Source organism: Pseudorca crassidens, chromosome 10 (assembly GCF_039906515.1).
Source record: "Pseudorca crassidens isolate mPseCra1 chromosome 10, mPseCra1.hap1, whole genome shotgun sequence".
Classification (NCBI taxonomy): Eukaryota; Metazoa; Chordata; class Mammalia; order Artiodactyla; family Delphinidae; genus Pseudorca; species Pseudorca crassidens.
Window position 1 is genome coordinate 42964081 of NC_090305.1, and position 25000 is coordinate 42989080.

General features: G+C 38.4%; 1 protein-coding gene across 1 annotated transcript in view; it reads left to right on the top strand.

Moving 5' to 3' along the window:
- Positions 1 to 3279, top strand: part of HCRTR2 (hypocretin receptor 2) — a 122174-nt gene extending 118895 nt beyond the window's left edge. Inside the window, exons 7-8 of the mRNA XM_067755851.1 lie at positions 306 to 531; positions 3073 to 3279. Coding sequence (XP_067611952.1) covers positions 306 to 531; positions 3073 to 3115 — 269 coding nt within the window. The 3' untranslated portion in view covers positions 3116 to 3279. The remainder of the gene's footprint in view (positions 1 to 305; positions 532 to 3072) is intronic.
- The last annotated feature ends 21721 nt before the right edge of the window (positions 3280 to 25000 follow it).

Below are 25000 nucleotides of genomic sequence, written 5' to 3' on the forward strand. Positions count from 1 at the left end.
AAGGGAAAAGAATATAAAAAAGAATATACATATGTATACATATATGTATATATGTGTGTGAGTGTATATATATATATATATATATATATATATATAGCATTCACTGTGCTGTACACCTGAAACTAACATGATATTGTAAATCAACTATACTTCAGTTAAATAATTAATTAACTATAAAAAAGGATGTACCAAGCTTCCAATAACCAATTTCCTTTTCCAAAATAGGAGCCAGTCAGTTGTATTTTATTCATGATTGGTTAAAACATATTGAATTCCTTTGCCTTTCATTCTCCCTGGTTTGCCAGGAAAATTTCGAGAGGAATTTAAAGCTGCATTTTCTTGCTGTTGCCTTGGAGTTCATCACCGCCAGGAGGATCCGCTGGCCCGGGGACGGACGAGCACTGAGAGCCGAAAGTCCCTGACCACCCAGATCAGCAACATCGATAACATATCAAAACTGTCCGAGCAGGTCGTGCTCACGAGCGTTAGCACACTCCCAGCGGCCAACGGTGCGGGGCCACTCCAAAACTGGTAGAAGATTGATGCCTAGGACAGGGATGCCTGAGTACCACTCTTCTTTTTTTAAATCTCTGTACACAGAAATTTTATTACTTTGTGGACCCATTTTTTTTTTTTAAAAGAAAATGATCTCTTGCTCTTTGGAAATAAAGTCAGTTTAAAATCATTTCTCAACTTTTGATTGAGATATGTTAGAAGTTGAAACTTCCACTGAACTTATTTTCAGGCTGTTTCACTTTTAGCTTCGTGTATTAGGATTTGTGTCAATTAAATGTATGAGCATTTCCAATTCTAATTGTTATTTTAATCTTACCTTCAAATTGGTGGCTAAAAGTTGCCCAAACTTATCCTTTGGTTTTCTTTTGACTACTAAAAGAAGTAGTAATTACTAACTCTGGATTAACAAGAGATATGTTAGTTGACATTATAGTTTTAAAAAAATCACTAAAGAGTGTCATTATGGTGTGACATTTGAGAGTATATTTATATACAAAATAACATTATATTAGATAACTCAAAAGCTATCTTTCAGAACTATAAAAACATGTATACTATTCAACTTTATTTTCCATTAATTTTATAACTCATTTACACAGTTTTCTTGGGTTTGTAACCTTACCATTGCTAACATTTATCATTTCAACATATGGCCAATAAGACTCTGTATTCAGGTAAAAACTGTGGAGTAACTATAAACACACAATTTCCATCTCTAAGGAAAGATTTCAACATTTAAGACTAAGATATCCCATTATTGTATTCTTCTAACCAATAAAAATGAGGTAACTGGCCTTGCTAGATGAAATTAAGAATTCAATTTACAAAGAGAAAGGGTAGTAGAATACCAAATCACATCTGGGTCCCATATTGGACAGGGTAATGCCATGGAGATTTGATGGTAAATATTTGCATTTATTTATGTTTTGTAAACATCTATCAAACACCTCCCAGAAAGCACCCACCGTGCTAGGTGCTAGGGTGTGAATGTGCCTTCAAGACAGGTCCAGTCCACTGAAGGGGACCTGTTGGTAGAGGCTGCAGAGCAGCAAGGCATTCTGGGAGATGATTCAGACTCAGAGCAGGAAGCAACCAATGATGGTGGTCCTCACCATGACATGGACAGGGAGGTTGCACTTTTTTGTTTCTGTTTAATTACAGTGACTCTATTGATGTTAGTGAATTCTACCTGGGCCTGTGACTGAGAGCCAGGTGACTAGGAGAAGGGAGGGGTTTGCTCTTACTCACACACAAATGAACAGGAGTGCAGTACGTTCCATACAAATGTAAGATCTGGGGTTCAAAGTATTGAATATTTTCTTTTTTTCTTTCTTTCTTTTTTTTTTTTTTTGCGGTACGCGGGCCTCTCACTGTTGTGGCCACTCCCGCGGTGCACAGGCTCCGGACGTGCAGGCTCAGCGGCCATGGCTCACGGGCCCAGCCGCTCCACGGCATGTGGGATCTTCCCGGACCGGGGCACGAACCCGTGTCCCCTGCATCGGCAGGCGGACTCTCAACCACTGCACCACCAGGGAAGCCCGGATATTTTCAATCTGCTTCTCTGCAAAATTATTCTGATTCAAATAGTCACTTTAAAAGTAAAAGAGATGTTCATGGAAAGTTGCTCTTCTTCTTATAGTATAGTAGCAGGCATTCTTATTTTATTGAAACAAAAGATATGCAGAATATTTAAGAAAGATTTTCATAGAACATAAAAATTATCTTGCTCTTTTCTTACTTTTTTTTTCCAACTCATCACTTTCAGAAAGAATATAACCAAATTATCCACAAATGGTTTTTGTGCCTTAGAACTGGGGATTACTTTGTGCTTCTTACGACTCAAAGCAAAAACTACCCTCAAATATGAGGTTTATTGAAATTATATTGCTAATTATCAGAACAATATCAATGAAAGCAAAGTATTGTAACTCTCTGCTTTCTCCCCTTTGTACATCTGAGAACTTTTTTTCTTATTTATGCTGCATGAAAGAAGAGTTGTGATTTTCACATTGCTATGGACGTTAGCACTTTAGTTTGAGAATGAGGATAATGTCAAATAATATTGATCATATGCCTTAGTAGCTAAGTAATTTGCCGAATCAGCAATTCTGAGATCAGAGTAAGAGCTAAATGTTTCAGATCCTAATATATCTAGTTATTTGTCATTTAAGAAGAGAGATTGAGAGAGAGAGAGCAAGAAAGTGAGAGCTAGAGCTGGAGAGACAGAGAGAGAGGCTCAGAGAGGCAGTAGTTGTGTGATTTTGTGAAGAACAGACTCAGAAGTCAGAATTGCTTTGCTCTAAATCAATGATTTTCAAAGTGTGCTTCCTGAGCCATCAGATTCAGCATCACCTGAGAACTTATTAGACATGCAGATCTTCACCCTATCCCAGATTTGCCAAATCAGAAACTTTGGGGTGGTACACAGGAATCTGTGTGTTCACAAGCCCTACAGGTGATTCTGAAGGGCCTTAAAATTTGAGAACCACTGCTCCAGAGACTACCACCTGGCACTGACATACTAGCCCATATGAAATAAAGTATTTTACTGCCCAGGTATCTACAACAGGGATCACTGTCATCACTACTGTCAACCTGATTGGAGGTCAGAAAGAAGAGGCTAAGTACCAATGTTGAAAGTCACTCAGCATTATCTCACTCAAAGAGGTAATGCTTTATGAAATAGTGCCCCTGTGTTACAAGTGCAGTTTGGAAGAAGACAGGTTTTAAAGCCCTGGCGTGCTTTATGGCTACTTGGATGATTTGAGTTTCTTTCTTTTTTTTTTTTTTTTAAGATTTTTTTGATGTGGACCATTTTTTTAAAAAGCCTTTATTGAGTTTATTACAATATTGCTTCTGTTTTATGTTTTGGTTTTTTGACCCCGAGGCATGTGGGATCTTAGCTCCCCGACCTGGGGTCAAACCCTCACCCCCTGCATTGGAAGGCGAAGTCTTAACCACTGGACCACCAGGGAAGTCCCTGAGTTGCTAACTAAAACCTTCAAATCTCCAGTTTTATTTACCCTTACAAAAAACCTAAGTTTGTAGAAGCAGACAGTTGCCAAGAATGAGCATTTCCCAGAAGGAAAAAGCAAACACACACCAGTCCTTACAAGAAACTGTGGGAATGGAATAACAGCCCAGGCACACTGCTGTCAACTTGTTGATACAAGAATCCTCCTAAGAGGTCTGGATTTAGTACTGACCATCATAGGGCAAATGGGAAAGAAACAGGTGTTCCCAAAACCTGCCAGTCTTATGGAACAAAGGGTCAACTACTTACGTGCTAATAACACAAATTAGAAGACTTCTTCTGAAAGCAGTGTGTTGTGACTGTTTGATGCTACACATAGAATATATATCTCTCTTGTTTTGCTATATTTCACAGATTGAATGTAAAATGTCGTTAATTTTACTGAAATTTTGTTATCAATAAGAGTGTGATAATAATTTTACCTAATATAGAATCCATTTGAAGTTCATTATTTCTGAATTTCTACAAACCTATGATAATGTTGATATTCGAATTCATTCATTCTTGGCAAAAAGGTAATTCTCAATTTCTGAGGAAAATGTCTTCTAAATTCTCCAAGGCTTGGAACATTTCTTAGGTATTAAATAACTGTTATAAATCATTGATAAGTTAATTGCAAAACTGTCAGGCACAATGATATTGAGCTTCACTACCAGTGTACATTGTTTTAATGAAGATAAAGGAAAATATGCTTATAAAATGTAATCTGAATATACATAAACCTGAATGACAATGTCAGAATGACAAACCTCATAGATACTTTTGGACACAAATTGTGAAGAGGGCTATTACTATTTTAATGCTAGTGTAATAATAGATGTTTTACATTTGATATAAATAATAATAATCAAATGCATTTCAAAAACAATCTGGGAAGTCATTATAATTCAGAAAACTTTTCAATTCCAATTAATTTTACAACAGAAGATTTTCCTACAAGTTACAAGTCAAAAAAGAGTAAATTCTATTAGGTTATGTGCAATTAGCTTTCAAATGGCATGAAGCAAAATTATAGATTTTTTTTAGAGACAATATATGTAAACAGAAAATATTGTTAATTTAAGTCTATTCTATTATCTTATGCACATAGAAAGTGAAGTGCAAAGGCATGAAAAACACTGTTATCTCCCCAAATTCAAAGGGGATTGTTTTCTAGAGAACTATTACATTAAAGAGGGAGAAAATTACTCCCACCCTCTTGCCACGTATTTCTGTGATCTCAAAATTTCTTTGTAAGTTTTCGAGTCAGAATGCCTTTTAAGTTTTTCATGAAATGTATTTCTATAATTGTTGTATGCCACATGTGTAACATCATGTCACTTGTTTAACAGTTATTTTATACATTTAAAGTTCTTTATGCCTGATTTACTGTGTCTGCAAGATGAAATTTCTTATCCAATCCAACGCGATTGCACACCAACTACCCTGAAGGATGCTGCTTAGGTAGTTTTAAAGTAAAAACCATACCGAGAATTCTATAATCACATTCACACTGCCCTCTCTATTGTATGAAAAATCTTGCTGTTGTTTACTAGATAAGTTGGATATTCACTCATAACTAGTGTCAAATCTTTGCAGTTAAGAATTGAATTAAGCCCTCTGGTGCAGGACTTAATGACCAAAATATTTTTCCCAATAAGTTTATATAACCAGGGAAAATCATGATATAAAAGGTTTTTAATGTTGTTTTTAAGAGCAGATACTATAATAAAGATGGTTAGGATTAATAAATATTTCATAAAAATTATGTAAAACTGCCTACATAGAGCATTAAATTTAGGAGTTTTATCTGAGTTAAGAGATTTACTTAGTCTTGTTTTGACTTAGAGGAAATGATGACCTTGTGGTTTTCAATTTGTTATTAGAATAATAAGTACAGCATTTGCATAAATAAGCAATTTTTTTCTTGGTCATTGTATCTAAACTTTTAGGACTATTTTAAGTTCACTGATAAATTTTAAAATATATATTTTCTGCTTTCCATTCACCTAATGATTCTGATAAATTGTGGAATCAACAGCTAAGGATTTTAATTTAAAAATCCATTTTTATTCAGCACTGTTGTTTCTAACTTTGATCGAAATGGAGCCATAGAAACTGGGGAAGGTCAATGCTTGGCTCCTTCCAGGGAAATAAGATTTGAATGTGGGGCGGTTTCAAAACATAAAGTGAAACTTTCAGGATGAAATCCCAGGAAAGACCAGCTGTTTTAGCAGCGAGGGTTTTTGCTTTGACTGATCCATTTCACAGACCAGGTGCTTGGCCAAACCTCCCCCCAGAGTCATGAAGAGAGGTCACTCAGCTTCACTTTCATCGGGGTCAGTGGCCAGGAATGGGAAGGAAGTAACAGAGGAAAGTTCTCGAAGCGCCTCTTGGGCCTTGCCCTTCTGATGCTGCTGTCCCATTATCCAACTGCTGTCCTTCCCTCAGGCCCACCCTAACCAAGCAGGGCCCACCTCCCCCCACCGCCTGCTATGCCCTACAGACCTCCCTGGCCTTCTCCAGCCCAGCCCTAGCCAACAGGTAAATAGGTTTGATTCTTGTCTTGGGTCATCTCCTGAAGTGAATCAGTGGCAAGTGACTCATTTGAGAACAAATGAAGCAAAGCTCAAGAAAAAAGAAAAAAAACCTTTACATTTCTATATATACAAATATTTACAATTTTACATCCCCCAAAACCGCATTTTTGGTCTCCAATATCTGTGTATCTGTGGTCTTCTGGATATGTGTTAGCTCCCTTTTCAAGCCTCAGCTAAGCTCGCTGCCTCAGCTAACCTCGCTGACTCTCAGGCCAAGGCCATAGCAGGTCACTAGGGATGTACACCTGAGCAGGTGCTGCTGCTGCCACCTTTGGAAACAAAACATCTCTTCCATTACTTTTCATTGGTTTGGCCCCTGTACAATGGCAGAAACATAAAACTCAATTTAAAACAAACAAAAAACACGGTTGTTTATTAAGTAATCAATTTCTAATTAATTTCCCAATGTTTGATTTAATATGTTAACTCAAAGGGAGAATAGTACAAACAAAATATTTGTGAGATTGGGAAATCCTCAGCAGACCATGGCAACATGAAGATTAATTTATTGCAGATGTGATAACAAGAGCATCTCCAGAAAGAAGTGCTGTTCCCTTTCACAGGGGCACAGATTTGGAAGCTCCTCTTATACAGTTCAAGTGGACAGAGTGGAACTTGTTTATAAAGCTGTGTCTAGATCATGTACAATATCCATTAAGGAATAGGAAAAATGGTCATTTTAGAGTATTATCAACACATATACATGCATATATGCATGTATATGTATAACTGAGTGATATATACAGTAGATCTTGCTTTGACTTAGAGGAAATGATGACATTGTGATTTTTAATGTAGTATTAGACTAGTAAACATGGCATTTACATAATTAGGCAATTTTTTTCTTGGTCGTTATATTTAAAATTTTTAGGACTATTTTAAGTTCAATAATAAATTTAAGAATGTATATTTTACATATATTTTATATACATATAAGTATATATATGTGTGTGTGTATATATATATATATATATATATATATATATATATATATATATATATAATTGTCCTTGAACGACACGGATTCGAGGTATACAGGTCCATTTATACCAGGAGTTTTTAATAGTAAATTCTACAGTTGTAGATACAGAAGACCCACTATAAAGTTATATGCAGATTTCCTACTGCGTGAGGGTGGGCACCCCTAACCCCAGCATTATTCAAGGGTCAATTGTATATAGATAGATAGATAGATAAATAGTTGATAGATAGATAGATAGGCAGAGAGATAATCTCACTGAGTTATTTGGTCTGAGAGTATTTCACGAAGTATATTAGTTTTATATTCCAGGCTTTTAAAGAGTTCCCTTCTTCATCTAGCTTACCCCTCTCTTAAATTATACCTTTTAGTTTGGTGGCTAGTTTTCCTCACTCTTACAAATATACAGGTTTCATTTCCCTGCTATTCTAGACAGGCTTTTACCTAAGACTATTATTTTTTCTTTGTTTCTTCCTTTGTAATTCCTTCCTTCCTTCCTTCTTTCCTTCCTTTCTTTCTTTCTTTTTCTTCCTTCCTTCCTTTCCTCTTTCTTTCTTTCATTTATTATTTGTTTGTTCATTGATTTATTTTACTAGCACTCATATAGTTATACCAGTTTGGGACAAGTGAAAAGAAGTCTGTAAACTATCTGTAAATTGCCTTTAAAATAATCAATAAGAATCTAAAGTCCTTGAAGCCACAGACATTCTCTGTGTTTTTTACGGCTATATCACTGGTTCCTGGAACAGTGCCTGCCACAGAGAAGTCCCCTGATAAATATCTCTTGAATCAATGAATTAATAATAATTGCATGGAAATTATTTCCCCAGCTCATTCTTTTATTCCATATTGTTCCAATTCTTTCCATAGAAACTCCCTTTCCACTGTGAACAATCAATGCCCTATATTTTCAGTGTCTACACCACTCATGCCTTTTTTTTTTACCAAAACTAAACCACATATTAAGGTTGGCAGCATTGATTCCCATTCTCCTACCACCACTGAAGGGGGAGGTGGCACCAGAACTGTCTTTTGCACCAATCCTAGGCCCAGATGACTCCCCTTCCACCTGTAAGCGAAATCTAGTCCCTTGGAGAGCTTCATCCCTGTGAACCTCCCTCTGTTGCTGCCTTGTCTGCCTCTTGATCTCTCTTCCCTTCACTCATACACATTAACACTTGGATCTGTGTGGGTGATGCATCCAGGAATCCAGCTTCACATTTCCTGTTCTCCTTAATGTGAAAGGCTTGGTTTCCACACTTCTTCAAATCCCTCCCACAGTCCCGCATAGTGCAGATCACAGGCTCCACCTTGAAACTTACTGTCTCCTAAGACAATAGATCCTCCACTGAAATGCAAAACCCTCATCATATTCTGAGCCAACAATTGCTTATCCATCTTTTCATCTCACACTTAGATTTCCACGACAACCTTGCTCCTCAACCCCAAAGGGACGACTGGACTCTTTACCCTTATATTTTATCCCAGTTCATCTGTCTCATCCTGGACTTACCTTCTTCCCCACTCAAAGAAAATTAAGACCCCAGGTGGTACTGCAGTCATTAGGAGACATTTTTTTTTGGTAGAAAATCCAAATTTTTATTATTTTTTTGAAATATAGTTGACTTACAGTGTTGTGTTAATTTCTGCCATACAGCAAAGTGACTCACTTATACACATATATACATTCTTTTTCATATTATTTTCCATTATGGTTTATCCCAGGATATTGAATATAGTTCTCTGTGGTATACAGTAGGATCTTGTTGTTTATCCATTCTATATGTGACAGTTTGCATCTAATAACACCAAACTCCCAGTCCATCCCTCTCCTTTCCCTCCTCCCCCTTTACAACCATTAGTCTGTTCTCTATGTCTGTCTGTTTCTGTTTCATAAGTAAATTCATTTGTGCCATACTTTAGATTCCACATACAAGTGATATCTTATGTATTTGTCTTTCTCTTTCTGACATTACTTCACTTAGTATGATAATCTCTAGGTCTATCCATGTTGTTGCAAATGGCATTATTTCATTCTTTTTTTATGGCTAATATTCCATTGTATAGATGTACCATGTCTTCTTTATCCATTCATCTGTTGATGGACATTTAAGTTGTTTCCATGTCTTGGCTATTGTAAACAATGTTGCTATGAACATAAGGGTGCTTGTATCTTTTTGAATCATAGTTTTGTCTGGATATATGTCCAGCAGTGGGATTGCTGGATTGTATGACAACTCTATTTTTAGTTTTCTGAGGAACCTCCATACTGTTTTCCATAGTGACTGCACCAATTTACCCTCCCACCAACATTGTAGGAGGGTTCTCTTTTAGGAGACATTATTTACTTAAAAAAAAATTCTTACTTTTTTCCCTGATGAAGATCATGACTGTTTTTATAAAAGAGAGTCTGCTGTCCTAAAGCTTTGAGAATAAATGAGTAAAAAAAGGCATAAAAGTCTATTGAGTTCAGTTGCTAGGCAGCTACTCCTCTCTCACTGGGGATTGCACTCCAAAGATTTACATCTGCAGTGGAAAGTGGGCCATGGCATTAATTACATCACCTTCTTTACCCTGTCTCTGCTATCATGAGCCCTTATTGTTTTTCCTCCTGCGTCAGAAGCTGTTCTGAAAATAATTTCATTATTTAGAAATGCCTATTAAGACTGTATAAATTTGTTTAATTTGATCTTGCAAATCATCTCCACTCTTCCTTCTCCTTGTCCAATCTTCCCTTATCACCATGTGTTTGGATCATCTTATTTTCTACTGAGCTAGCTATGAATAATTTCCTTATTTATTGTCTTTTAAAAATAGTAGGTTATCCTTTTCAAATGCATCTGTGGCTGGGATGCTTTACTTTCTAAATCCTGTCCTTCGTTCCTCCCACTGAGCTGTTGTCATAGTGAAACTTACCTTACCATCCTCTGTGTAATGACAAGGCAACAGCACACCCTTCATCTGATTATAAAGCTAATCATGTTGCATTCTGTCCTACTCTAAGGAAAGTATTCTCCATGTGCTCTGTCCAATGTTTTGGCTTTTAAGAACTGACTTAATTAATTAAAATGTTTTTATTCAAAAACTGTACTTTTCTCTTTACAAATTATGCATCTTCCCTTGCATCTGCCAATTCTCAAAACTTACCTTCCTCATGTGAAAATATAGTCTAGGTCTTTAGGATGTATTATTATAAGGAAGTATCTGGAAACCCTGTTTCATTTTGTTTTGTTTTACTGATATAATCTGATTATTTTGTTTCAACTATTACTCCCTAGTTGTTATTCTCCTCTTGTTGAAAGGGGACATTTTTTCCTTACCTTCTTGACCCTAAAGGGTGCTCTTATAATGACTTATTTTACACATTACTGGAATGGAGTGAGAAGGTGGAATTCAGAAGATTGAGAAAGACAAAATTGTTTCCTCATTCAATTAGCAGAAATTTGTGGTTCAAAACTTAATAACATTCTAAACATATTAAAAGCAGCAAGAGAAAAACAGCAAATAACACACAAGGGAATCCCCATAAGGTTAACAGCTGATCTTTCAGCAGAAACTCTGCAAGCCAGAAGGGAGTGGCAGGACATATATATATATTTTTTTAAACATCTTTATTGGAGCATAATTGCTTTACAATGGTATGTTAGTTTCAGCTTCACAACAAAATGAATCAGTTATATATATACATATGTTCCCATATCTCTTCCCGCTTGCGTCACCCTCCCTCCCACCCTCCCTATCCCACCCCTCCAGGCGGTCACACAGCACCGAGCTGATCTCCCTGTGCTATGCGGCTGCTTCCCACTAGCTATCTACCTTACGTTTGGTAGTGTATACATATCCATGCCTCTTTATTGCTTTGTCACCGTTTACCCTTCCCCCTCCCCATAGCCTCAAGTCCATTCTCTAGTAAGTCTGTGTCTTTATTCCTGTTTCACCCCTAGGTTTTTCATGACATTTTTTTTTTCTTAAATTCCATATATATGTGTTAGCATACGGTATTTGTCTCTCTCTTTCTGACTTACTTCACTCTGTATGACAGACTCTAGGTCTATCCACCTCATTACAAATAGCTCAATTTCGTCTCTTTTTATGGCTAAGTAATATTCCATTGTATATATGTGCCACATCTTCTTTATCCATTCATCCGATGATGGACACTTAGGTTGTTTCCATCTCTGGGCTATTGCAAATAGAGCTGCAATGAACATTTTGGTACATGACTCTTTTTGAATTATGGTTTTCTCAGGGTATATGCCCAGTAGTGGGATTGCTGGGTCATATGGTAGTTCTATTTGTAGCTTTTTAAGGAACCTCCATACTGTTCTCCACAGTGGCTGTATCAATTTACATTCCCACCAACAGTGTAAGAGGGTTCCCTTTTCTCCACACCCTCTCCAGCATTTATTGTTTCTAGATTTTTTGATGATGGCCATTCTGACTGGTGTGAGATGATATCTCATTGTAGTTTTGATTTGCATTTCTCTAATGATTAGTGATGTTGAGCATTCTTTCATGTGTTTGTTGGCACTCTGTATATCTTCTTTGGAGAAATGTCTATTTAGGTCTTCTGCCCATTTTTGGATTGGGTTGTTTGTTCTTTTGTTATTAAGCTGCATGAGCTGCTTATAAATTTTGGAGATTAATCCTTTGTCAGTTGCTTCATTTGAAAATATTTTCTCCCATTCTGAGGGTTGTCTTTTGGTCTTCTTTATGGTTTCCTTTGCTGCGCAAAAGCTTTTAAGTTTCATTAGGTCCCATTTGTTTACTTTTGTTTTTATTTCCATTTCTCTAGGAGGTGGGTCAAAAAGGATCTTGCTGTGATTTATGTCATAGAGTGTTCTGCCTATGTTTTCCTCTAAGAGTTTGATAGTTTCTGGCCTTACATTTAGGTCTTTAATCCATTTTGAGCTTATTTTTGTGTATGGTGTTAGGGAGTGATCTAATCTCATACTTTTACATGTAGCTGTCCAGTTTCCCCAGCACCACTTATTGAATAGGCTGTCCTTTCTCCACTGTACATTTCTGCCTCCTTTGTCAAAGATAAGGTGACCATATGTGCGTGGGTTTATCTCTGGGCTTTCTATCCTGTTCCATTGATCTATATTTCTGTTTTTGTGCCAGTACCATACTGTCTTGATTACTGTAGCTTTGTAGTATAGTCTGAAGTCAGGAAGCCTGATTCCTCCAGCTCCATTTTTCGTTCTCAAAATTGCTTTGGCTATTCGGGGTCTTTTGTGTTTCCATACAAATTGTGAGATTTTTTGTTCTAGTTCTGTGAAAAATGCCAGTGGTAGTTTCATAGGGATTGCATTGAATCTGTAGATTGCTTTGGGTAGTAGAGTCATTTTCACAATGTTGATTCTTCCAATCCAAGAACATGGTATATCTCTCCATCTATTTGTATCATTTTTAATTTCTTTCATCAGTGTCTTATAATTTTCTGCATACAGGTCTTTTGTCTCCTTAGGTAGGTTTATTCCTAGATATTTTATTCTTTTTGTTGCAATGGTAAATGGGAGTGTTTTCTTGATTTCACTTTCAGATTTTTCATCCTTAGTGTATAGGAATGCCAGAGATTTCTGTGCATTAATTTTGTATCCTGCTACTTTACCAAATTCATTGATTAGCTCTAGTAGTTTTCTGGTAGCATCTTTAGGGTTCTGTATGTATAGTATCATGTCATCTGCAAACAGTGACAGCTTTACTTCTTCTTTTCCGATTTGGATTCCTTTTATTTCCTTTTCTTCTCTGATTGCTGTGGCTAAAACTTCCAAAACTATGTTGAATAAGAGTGGTGAGAGTGGGCAACCTTGTCTTGTTCCTGATCTTAGTGGAAATGCTTTCAGTTTTTCACCATTGAGGACGATGTTGGCTGTGGGTTTGTCATATATGGCCTTTATTATGTTGAGGAAAGTTCCCTCTATGCCTACTTTCTGCAGGGTTTTTATCATAAATGGGTGTTGAATTTTGTCAAAAGCTTTCTCTGCATCTATTGAGATGATCATATGGTTTTTCTCCTTCAATTTGTTAATATGGTGTATCACGCTGATTGATTTGCGTATATTGAAGAATCCTTGCATTCCTGGAATAAACCCCACTTGATCATGGTGTATGATCCGTTTAATGTGCTGTTTGATCCTGTTTGCTAGTATTTTGTTGAGGATCTTTGCATCTATGTTCATCAGTGATATTGGCCTGTAGTTTTCTTTCTTTGTGACATCCTTGTCTGGTTTTGGTATCAGGGTGATGGTGGCCTCGTAGAATGAGTTGGGGAGTGTTCCTCCCTCTGCTATATTTTGGAAGAGTCTGAGAAGGATAGGTGATAGCTCTTCTCTAAATGTTTGATAGAATTCACCTGTGAAGCCATCTGGTCCTGGGCTTTTGCTTGTTGGAAGATTTTTAATCACAGTTTCAATTTCAGTGCTTGTGATTGGTCTGTTCATATTTTCTATTTCTTCCTGATTCAGTCTTGGCAGGTTGTGCCTTTCTAAGAATTTGTCCATTTCTTCCAGGTTGTCCATTTTATTGGCATAGAGTTGCTTGTAGTAATCTCTCATGATCTTTTGTATTTCTGCAGTGTCAGTCGTTACTTCTCCTTTTTCATTTCTAATTCTATTGATTTGAGTCTTCTCCCTTTTTTTCTTGATGAGTCTGGCTAATGGTTTATCAATTTTGTTTATCCTTTCAAAAAACCAGCTTTTAGTTTTATTGATCTTTGCTATCGTTTCCTTCATTTCTTTTTCATTTATTTCTGATCTGATTTTTATGATTTCTTTCCTTCTGCTAACTTTGGGGTTTTTTTGTTCTTCTTTCTCTAATTGCTTTAGGTGCAAGGTTAGGTTGTTTATTCGAGATGTTTCCTGTTTCTTAAGGTAAGATTGTATTGCTATAAACTTCCCTCTTAGAACTGCTTTTGCTGCATCCCATAGATTTTGAGTCGTCGTGTCTCCATTGTCATTTGTTTCTAGGTATTTTTTGATTTCCCCTTTGATTTCTTCAGTGATCACTTCGTTATTAAGTAGTGTATTGTTTAGCCTCCATGTGTTTGTATTTTTTACAGATCTTCTCCTGTGATTGATATCGAGTCTCATAGCGTTGTGGTCGGAAAAGATACTTGATACAATTTCAATTTTCTTAAATTTACCAAGGCTTGATTTGTGACCCAAGATATGATCTATCCTGGAGAATGTTCCATGAGCACTTGAGAAAAATGTGTATTCTGTTGTTTTTGGATGGAATGTCCTATAAATATCAATTAACTCCATCTCATTTAATGTATCATTTAAAGCTTGTGTTTCCTTATTTATTTTCATTTTGGTTGATCTGTCCATTGGTGAAAGTGGGGTGTTAAAGTCCCCTACTATGAATGTGTTACTGTCGATTTCCCCTTTTATGGTTGTCAGTATTTGCCTTATGTATTGAGGTGCACCTATGTTGGGTGCATAAATATTTACAATTGTTATATCTTCCTCTTGGATCGCTCCCTTGATCATTATGTAGTGTCCTTCTTTGTCTCTTCTAATAGTCTTTGTTTTAAAGTCTATTTTGTCTGATATGAGAATTGCCACTCCAGCTTTCTTTTGGTTTCCATTTGCATGAAATACCTTTCTCCATCCCCTTACTTTCAGTCTGTATGTGTCTCTAGGTCTGAAGTGGGTCTCTTGTAGACAGCAAATATATGGGTCTTGTTTTTGTATCCATTAAGCCAATCTGTGTCTTTTGGTGGGAGCATTTAGTCCATTTACATTTAAGGTAATTATCGATATGTGTGTTCCCATTCCCATTTTCTTAACTGTTTTGGGTTTGTTATTGTAGGTCTTTTCCTTCTTTTGTGTTTCTTGCCTAGAGAAGTTCCTTTAGCAGTTGTTGTAGAGCTGGTTTGGTGGTGCTGAACTCTCTCAGCTTTTGCTTGTCTCTAAAGGTTTTAATTTCTCCATCAAATCTGAATGAGATCCTTGCTGGGTAGAGTAATCTTGGTTGCAGGTTTTTCTCCTTCAACACTTTCAATATGTCCTGCCACTCCCTTCTGGCTTGCAGAGTTTCTGCTGAAAGATCAGCTGTTAACCTTATGGGGATTCCCTTGTGTGTTATTTGTTGTTTTTCCCTTGCTGCTTTTAATATGTTTTCTTTGTATTTAATTTTTGACAGTTTGATTAATATGTGTCTTGGCATATTTCTCCTTGGATTTATCCTGTATGGGACTCTCTGTGCTTCCTGGACTTGATTAACTATTTCCTTTCCCATATTAGGGAAGTTTTCAACTATAATCTCTTCAAATATTTTCTCAGTCCCTTTCTTTTTCTCTTCTTCTTCTGGAACCCCTATAATTCGAATGTTGGTACGTTTAATGTTGTCCCAGAGGTCTCTGAGACTGTCCTCAGTTCTTTTCATTCTTTTTTCTTTATTCTGCTCTGCAGTAGTTATTTCCACTATTTTATCTTCCAGGTCACTTATCCGTTCTTCTGCCTCAGTTATTCTGCTATTGATCCCATCTAGAGTACTTTTAATTTCATTTATTGTGTTGTTCATCGTTGCTTGTTTCATCTTTAGTTCTTCTAGGTCCTTGTTAACTGATTCTTGCATTTTGTCCATTCTATTGTCCATTCTATCTCCAAGATTTCGGATCAACCTTACTATCATTATTCTGAATTCTTTTTCAGGTAGACTGCCTATTTCCTCTTCATTTGTTAGGTCTGATGGGTTTTTATCTTGCTCCTTCATCTGCGGTGTGTTTTTCTGTCTTTTCATTTTGCTTATCTTACTGTGTTTGGGGTCTCCTTTTTTGCAGGCTGAAGGTTCGTAGTTCCTGTTGTTTTTTGTGTCTGTCCCCAGTGGCTAAGGTTGGTTCAGTGGGTTGTGTAGGCTTCCTGGTGGAGGGTACTAGTGCCTGTGTTCTGGTGGATGAGGCTGGATCTTGTCTTTCTGGTGTGCAGGTCCACGTCTGGTGGTGTGTTTTGGGGTGTCTGTAGACATTATGATTTTGGGCCGCCTCTCTGCTAATGGGTGGGGTTGTGTTCCTGTCTTGCTAGTTGTTTGGCATAGGATGTCCAGCACTGTAGCTTGCTGGTCGTTGAGTGAAGCTGGGTGCTGGCGTTGAGATGGAGATCTCTCGGAAATTTTTGCTGTTTGATATTATGTGCAGCTGGGAGGTCTCTTGTGGATCAGTGTCCTGAAGTTGGCTCTCCCACCTCAGAGGCACAGCACTGACTCCTGGCTGCAGCCCCAAGAGCCTTTCATCCACAGGGCTCCTTAATTTGGGATGATTGGTTGTCTATTCAGGTATTCCACAGATGCAGGGTATATCAAGTTGATTGTGGAGCTTTATTCCGCTGCTTCTGAGGCTGCTGGGAGAGATTTCCCTTTCTCTTCTTTGTTCTCACAGCTCCCAGGGGCTCAGCTTTGGATTTAGCCCTGCCTGTGCGTGTAGGTCGCCGGAGGGCGTCTGTTCTTTGCTCAGACAGGACGGGGTTAAAGGAGCCGCTGATTCGGAGGCTCTGGCTCACTCAGGCCCAGGGGTAGGGAGGGGCACGGAGTGTGGGGCGGGCCTGCGGCGGCAGAGGCCGGCGAGACGTTGCAGCCTGAGGCGCGCCTGTGCGTTCTCCCGGGAGAGTTGTCCCTGGATCCCGGGACCCCGGCAGTGGCGGGCTGCACAGGCTCCCCGGAAGGGCGCGTGGCCAGTGACCTGTGTTCGCACACAGGCCTCCCGGTGGCGGCAGCAGCGGCCCTAGCCGCTCTGGGCGGCCCTAGCCACGTCCGTCTCTGGGCTCCGCACCCCTAGCCGCGGCTCGCGCCCGTCCCTGGAGCTCTCTCAAGCAGCGTTCTTAATCCCCTCTCCTCGTGCACCAGGAAACAAAGAGGGACGTAAAAGTCTCTTGCCTCTTCGGCAGTTCCAGACTTCTCCCCGGACTCTCTCCCGGCCAGCCGCGGTGCACCAACGCCCCGCAGGCTGTGTTCACGCCGCCAACCTCAGTCCTCTCCCGGCGCTCCGACAAAAGCCGGAGCCTCAGCTCGCAGCCCCGCCCGCCCCGGCGGGCGAGCAGAGAAGCCTCTCGGCTGGCAAGTTCCGGTCGGCCCGATCCTCTGCGCTGGAATCTGTCCGCTTTGCCCTCCGCACCCCTGTTGCTGTGCTCTCCTCCGCGGCTCCCAAGCTCCCCCACTCCGCCTCCCGAAGTCTCCACCCGCGAAGGGGCTTCCTAGTGTGTGGACACTTTTCCTCCTTCACAGCTCTCTCCCGCTGGTGCAGGACCCGTCCCTATCCTTTTGTCTCTGTTTAGTTTTTTCTTTTGCCCTACCCAGGTACGTGGGGGGTTTCTTGCCTTTTGGGAGGTCTGAGGTCTTCTGCCAGCGTTCAGTAGATGCTCTGTAGGAGTTGTTCCACGCGTAGATGTATTTCTGGTGTATCTGTGGGGAGGAACGTGATCTCCGCGTCTTACTCTTCCGCCATCTTCCCGGAAGTCTCAGGACATATTTAAATTGATGAAGGAGAAAAACCTACAACCAAGCTTATTTTACCCAGCAAGGATCTCATTGAGATTTGATAGAGAAAGTAAAAACTTTACAGGCAAGGAAAAGCTGAGAGAGTTCAGCAACACCAAACAAGCTTTATAACAAATGCTAGAGGAACTTCCCTAGGCAAGAAACACAAGAGAATGAAAAGACCTACAATAAGGAACCCAAAACAATTAAGAAAATGGGAATAGGAACATACATATCGATAATTACCTTAAATGTAAATGGACTAAATGCTCCCACCAAAAGAAACAGACTGGCTGAATGGATACAAAAACAAGACCCATATATATGCTGTCTAAAAGAGACCCACTTCAGATCTAGGGACACATACAGACTGAAAGTGAGGGTATGGAAAAAGATATTCCATGCAAATGGAAACCAAAAGAAAGTTGGAGTAACAATTCTCATATCAGACAAAATAGATTTTAAAATAAATACTACAAGAGACAAAGAAGGACACTACAAAATGATCAAGGGATTGATCCAAGAAGAAGATATAACAATTGTAAATATTTATGCACCCAACATAGTAGCACCTCAATACATCAGGCAACTACTAACAGCCATAAAAGGGGAAATCAACAGTAACACATTCATAGTAGGCGACTTTAACACCCCACTTTCACCAATGGACAGATCATCCAAAATGAAAATAAATAAGGAAACACAAGCTTTAAATGATACATTAAACAAAATGGATTTAACTGATATTTATAGGACATTCCATCCAAAAACAACAGAATACACATTTTTCTCAAGTCCTCATGGAACATTCTCCAGGAGAGATCATATCTTGGGTCACAAATCAAGCCTTGGTAAATTTAAGAAAACTGAAATTGTATCAAGTATCTTTTCCGACCACAACGCTATGAGACTCGATATCAATCACAGGAGAAGATCTGTAAAAAATACAAACACATGGAGGCTAAACAATACACTACTTAATAACGAAGTGATCACTGAAGAAATCAAAGGGGAAATCAAAAAATACCTAGAAACAAATGACAATGGAGACACGACGACTCAAAATCTATGGGATGCAGCAAAAGCAGTTCTAAGAGGGAAGTTTATAGCAATACAATCTTACCTTAAGAAACAGGAAACATCTCAAATAAACAACCTAACCTTGTACCTAATGCAATTAGAGAAAGAAGAACAAAAAAACCCCAAAGTTAGCAGAAGGAAAGAAATCATAAAGATCAGATCAGAAATAAATGAAAAAGAAATGAAGGAAATGATAGAAAAGATCAATAAAACTAAAAGCTGGTTCTTTGAGAAGATAAACAAAATCGATAAACCACTAGCCAGAATCATCAAGAAAGAAAGGGAGAAGACTCAAATCAATAGAATTAGAAATGAAAAAGGAGAAGTAACAACTGACACTGCAGAAATACAAAAGATCATGAGATTACTGCAAGCAACTCTATGCCAATAAAATGGACAACCTGGAAGAAATGGACAAATTCTTAGAAATGCACAACCTGCCAAGACTGAATCAGGAAGAAATAGAAAACATGAACAGACCAATCACAAGCACTGAAATTGAAACTGTGATTAAAAATTTTCCAACAAACCAAAGCCCAGGACCAGATGGCTTCACAGGCAAGTTCTATCAAACATTTACAGAAGAGCTAACACCTATCCTTCTCAAACTCTTCCAAAATATAGTAGGGGGAGGAACACTCCCAAACTCATTCTACGAGGCCACCATCACCATGATAACAAAACCAGACAAAGATGTCACAAAAAAAGAAAACTACAGGCCAATATCACTGATGAACATATATGCAAAAATCCTCAACAAAATACTAGCAAACAGGATCAAACAGCACATTAAAAGGATCATACACCATGATCAAGTGGGGTTTATTCCAGGAATGCAAGGATTCTTCAATATATGCAAATCAATCAACGTGATACACCATATTAACAAATTGAAGGAGAAAAACCATATGATCATCTCAATAGATGCAGAGAAAGCTTTCGACAAAATTCAACACCCATGTATGATAAAAACCCTGCAGAAAGTAGGCATAGAGAGAACTTTCCTCAACATAATAAAGGCCATATATGACAAACCCACACCCAACATTGTCCTCAATGGTGAAAAACTGAAAGCATTTTCACTAAGATCAGGAACAAGACAAGGTTGCCCACTCTCACCACTCTTATTCAACATAGTTTTGGAAGTTTTAGCCACAACAATCAGAGAAGAAAAGGAAATAAAAGGAATCCAAATCGTAAAAGAAGAAGTAAACCTGTCACTGTTTGCAGATGACATGATACTATACATAGAGAATCCTAAAGATGCTACCAGAAAACTACTAGAGCTAATCAATGAATTTGGTAAAGTAGCAGGATACAAAATTAATGCACAGAAATCTCTGGCATTCCTATACATTAATGATGAAAAATCTGAAAGTGAAATCAAGAAAACACTCCCATTTCCCATTGCAACAAAAAGAATAAAATATCTAGGAATAAACCTACCTAAGGAGACAAAAGATCTGTATGCAGAAAATTATAAGACACTGATGAAAGAAATTAAAGATGATACAAATAGATGGAGAGATATACCATGTTCTTGGATTGGAAGAATCAATATTGTGAAAATGACCCTACTACCCAAAGCAATCTACAGATTCAATTCAACCCCTATCAAACTACCACTGGCATTTTTCTCAGAAATACAACAAAAAAATTCACAATTTGTATTGAAACACATAAGACCCCGAACAGCCAAAGCAATCTATAGAACGAAAAACGGAGCTGGAGGAATCAGGCTCCCTGACTTCAGACTATACTACAAAGCTACAGTAATCAACACAGTATGGTACTGGCACAAAAACAGAAAGATAGATCAATGGAAGAGGATAGAAAGCCCAGAGATAAACCCATGCACATATGGTCAGCTTATCTTTGATAAAGGAGGCAGGAATGTACAGTGGAGAAAGGACAGCCTCTTCAATAAGTCGTGTTGGGAAAACTGGACAGGTACATGTAAAAGTATGTGATTAGAACACTTCCTAACACCATACACAAAAATAAGCTCAAAATGTATTAAAGACCTAAATGTAAGGTCAGAAACTATCAAACTCTTAGAAGAAAACATAGGCAGAACACTCTATGACATAAATCACAGCAAGATCCCTTTTTACCACCTCCTAGAGAAATGGAAATAAAAACAAAAATAAACAAATGGAACCTAATGAAACTTAAAACGTTTTGCACAGCAAAGGAAACCATAAACAAGATGAAAAGACAACCCTCAGAATGGGAGAAAATATTTTCAAATGAAGCAACTGACAAAGGATTAATCTCCAAAATTTACAAGCAGCTCATGCAGCTCAATAACAAAAAAATAGGGGGCTTCCCTTGTGGTGCAGTGGTTAAGAGTCCACCTGCCAATGCAGGGGACATGGGTTCGTGTCCCGGTCTGGGAAGATCCCACATGCCACGGAGCGGGTAGGCCCGTGAGCCATGGCTGCTGGGCCTGCGTGTCCGGAGCCTGTGCTCTGCAACGGGAGAGACCATAACAATGAGAGGCCCGCGTACTGAAAAAAACAAAACAAACAAACAAACAAAAAAATAAATAAACAACCCAATCCAAAAATGGGCAGAAGACCTAAATAGACATTTCTCCAAAGAAGATATACAGATTGCCAACAAACACATGAAAGAATGCTCAATATCACTAATCATTAGAGAAATGCAAATCAAAACTACAATGAGATATCATCTCTCACCAGTCAGAATGGCCATCATCAAAAAATCTAGAAACAATAAATGCTGGAGAGGGTGTGGAGAAAAGGGAACACTCTTGCACTGCCGGTGGGAGTGTGAATTGGTAGAGCCACTATGGAGAACAGTATGGAGGTTCCTTCAAAAACTACAAATAGAACTACCATATGACTCAGCAATCCCACTACTGGGCATATACCCTGAGAAAACCATAATTCAAAAAGAGTCATGTACCAAAATGTTCATTGCAGCTCTACAATAGCCAGGTGATGGAAGCAACCTAAGTGTCCATCACCAGATGAATGGATAAAGAGATGTGGCACATATATACAATGGAATATTACTCAGCCATAAAAAGAAACGAAGTGGAGTTATTTGTATTGAGGTGGATGGACCTAGAGTCTGTCATACAGAGTGAAGTAAGTCAGAAAGAGAAAAACAAATACCATACACTAACACATATATATGGAATCTAAGAAAACAAAAATGTCATGAAGAACCTAGGGGTAAGACGTGAATAAAGACACAGACCTAGTAGAGAATGGACTTGAGGATATGGGGAGGGGAAGGGTAAGCTGTGACAAAGTGAGAGAGTGGCATGGACATATATACACTACCAAACGTGAAATAGATAGCTAGTGGGAAGCAGCCGCATAGCACAGGGAGATCAGCTAGGTGCTTTGTGACCACCTAGAGGTGTGGGATAGGGAGGGTGGGAGGGAGGGAGACACAAGAGGGAAGAGATATAGGAACATATGTATAACTGATTCACTTTGTTATAAAGCAGAAACTAACACAGCATTGTAAAGCAATTATAGTCCAATAAAGATGTTAAAAAAAAAAACTTGATAGCATTCTAGTATTGTTGTAGGAGATTTTTTCACACTTGTTACCCATCAGCAACTCAATGCAGGTTAAATCAGCCCTGAATGCAGTTTGTTCAAAAAACAAAACCACCTCCCTTCCTATCAAAGACTACAGGTAAGGCTGCTACTGATGCTTTACTGGCTCTGAAGATGAATATTTTCTTGAGTCAGGATCTGGTAGATGGTCCCCTCACAAGATTTTCCAATGCAATGGCATGTTAGTGAGTTCTTCCTCCTCCTTTAAATATTTGAAAAATTTAGTTTAATACAACATTTACATCTAATAGAATATAGGATCCCTTTCCCTGTTACAGAGCACAGAGTAAAAGCCAATATTTTACATACATGTGGCAAAATCATGTTGCCACTAGGAGTATGCAGAATAGATCACTGAAACCGCTTTCCAACTACTACCATCTAAATAGGCTTTAAATACAGAATTTTAAATAAATATCATTATTTTGTATAGCTATGCCCAAACAAGGTCACCAACAAATAGTTGCACAATTCAGTGCTCCTGCCCTAAGATTTTAGCTGGTGTGAAGCATGTCATTCATACAGCAAGACACCTGATCCAATCATGTTGGTGTTTATTTTTCAAGCAGGTGGTCTTAGAGCGTATATCAAGGTAGTGATGCTTAAAGAAGCTGGGCTTTCTGTGAATGATTTACTAGGGTGTTTTTAAATGGCTGAAGCATTTGATTATCTTTTGTTACCAAGCTAAAATTATTGTGGCCAGGCTTTCTGCTTCAGAATCCCCTGAGATTCTTGTTAACAATGCAGCTCCCTGACACCACCCTGATGCACCATTTTAGTTGGTTGACACTCAGTTATTCTGATTCAGCTGGTCTTGACTGGCATTTGGCCACTGAAATGTTACGTGGGGCCCTCAGGGGTCAACTGTTCATGTATGTTTTATCCTTGACTCCATTATGTCTTGAGATTATTTGTTATCTGTGAGCCTCTAGGCCTGGAATGGGCAGCATTCATTCAAACCGTTGTCTTTTTTGGGCTTCTTATTTGCAGAAATGTCAACATAATCTCAGTTTCATGAGAGTTGAAGTATACGGCTCTGTTCTTTTCTGGTTAACATAGCTGCATTCCAGGTTCTTATCAAGATTTATGGGTACTTTCCTAGTTACAAATTTTCAGCTAATAATATTTGATAATGAAAAAGTTATAAGCCAAAGCAAAACTAATTCTGCCACCACCAGATAGTGTTAATTTGGGCTTACCTACAAATATACTTCCAAATGGCCTTTTAGAAACTAACTGGAGATAATTAGAAGATAACTAGAAGAACTTACAAAACTCACTACTCTCCTTTGCATATCAATTCCTATGACAGGAAGCAATACCTTTAGAGAGTTTTCTGTTGGATATGCAGTCTTTTTTTTTCTCCAGTTAAATTAAAATCCATCCTTATTTTATCCCCGGTGGAACTGTGTTCTCTTATTCTAATGTGTGTGTGTGTGTGTGTGTGTGTGTGTGTGTGTGTGTGTGTGTGTTTGTGTGTGTAGATAGATAGATAGATAAAATAAATGGTAGGTTTGGGTCTTTTGATTTAGGCATTTTCTTCCCTATTAGCACATAAGATATCTGAAGGCAGGAACTGGGCAATATCATAAGATTTGTGTGACAGTCCCTGGGCTGAGCAGTCCCTCATAAGAGGTAGGCACTCAATAAACCTTCATCGATAAACCAGTAGATAAAGAACTCCTATCCAACATTGTACTTTATTTCGCTCAATTCTGAAAAGTGTTAGGAGCAATATGACACATTGTTCAGGAAGGAAAAAAGATTCAGTTACTACTTACCTGAATACTGTTCTAAGAAGGGATGTACAAATGAAAAACATTCAATCCCCGCTCCCTGAAGTTAACATGTCTGGGAGAAAGAATGTAAACAAAGTTGAAACATCACTTTTCAGGGAATTCTCTGGCGGTCCAGTGGTTAGGACTCAGTGCTTTCACTGCTGTGGCCCAGGTCTGATCCCTGGTCCAGGAACTAAGATCACACAAGCCAGGCGGCATGGTCAAAAAAAAAAAAAATCACTTTTCAGGTTCTAGGTGTTAGGATGAAATATTGGCTCTCTCTAGAGAAAGGAGGCTTTGGAAGGAAAAGGCTTTGCTGGCATTTGAAGGCACAGCTGAGGAAGGTGTTCTGGGCAAAAGGGACAAATCCACAATGGAGTAGATGTGGTGGAACAGCATGAAACCTTCAGGGAACTGCACATAATTTAAAGGGAAAAAGGAGCCCATGGCAGGAAATGGTGGTAAATAGGTGGGAAGGGGTGGATAATAAAAGCTTTGTATAATATTCAAGGAAACTGGAAACTTGTGTTATGTAATGGAGAACAATTTAGGAATTCTAGCCCAAGGAGTGATATGATTAGATTTGGATTCTGGAGAGTATCTGAATAGCCCTGTAGCTGAAGAATTTGAGAGCCAGACATTGTAAGTTTAATTCGCAGATAGGTTTTTATGGAACTACTCATCCTGAAGAATAATGATTGGATCTAAACCAAGGCAGTGGCAATAGGGCTGGAAAATACACATTAGATTTAATATCTAGATGAATATTTGGAGGGGAAAAAAGGTCACATTCATGTTTAATTCTATTTAAAATGGATCTGAGCCACCATCAACTTTAACAAATGTGGTGCCGTTCCGGTAGCAGTGGTGCTTTAAATGCATTTGTGAAATTGTCCTCCCCTTCTTACCATGCTTCTTCTGACTGTGTTCATGGACGAAGCAAACTTAGGTGGACT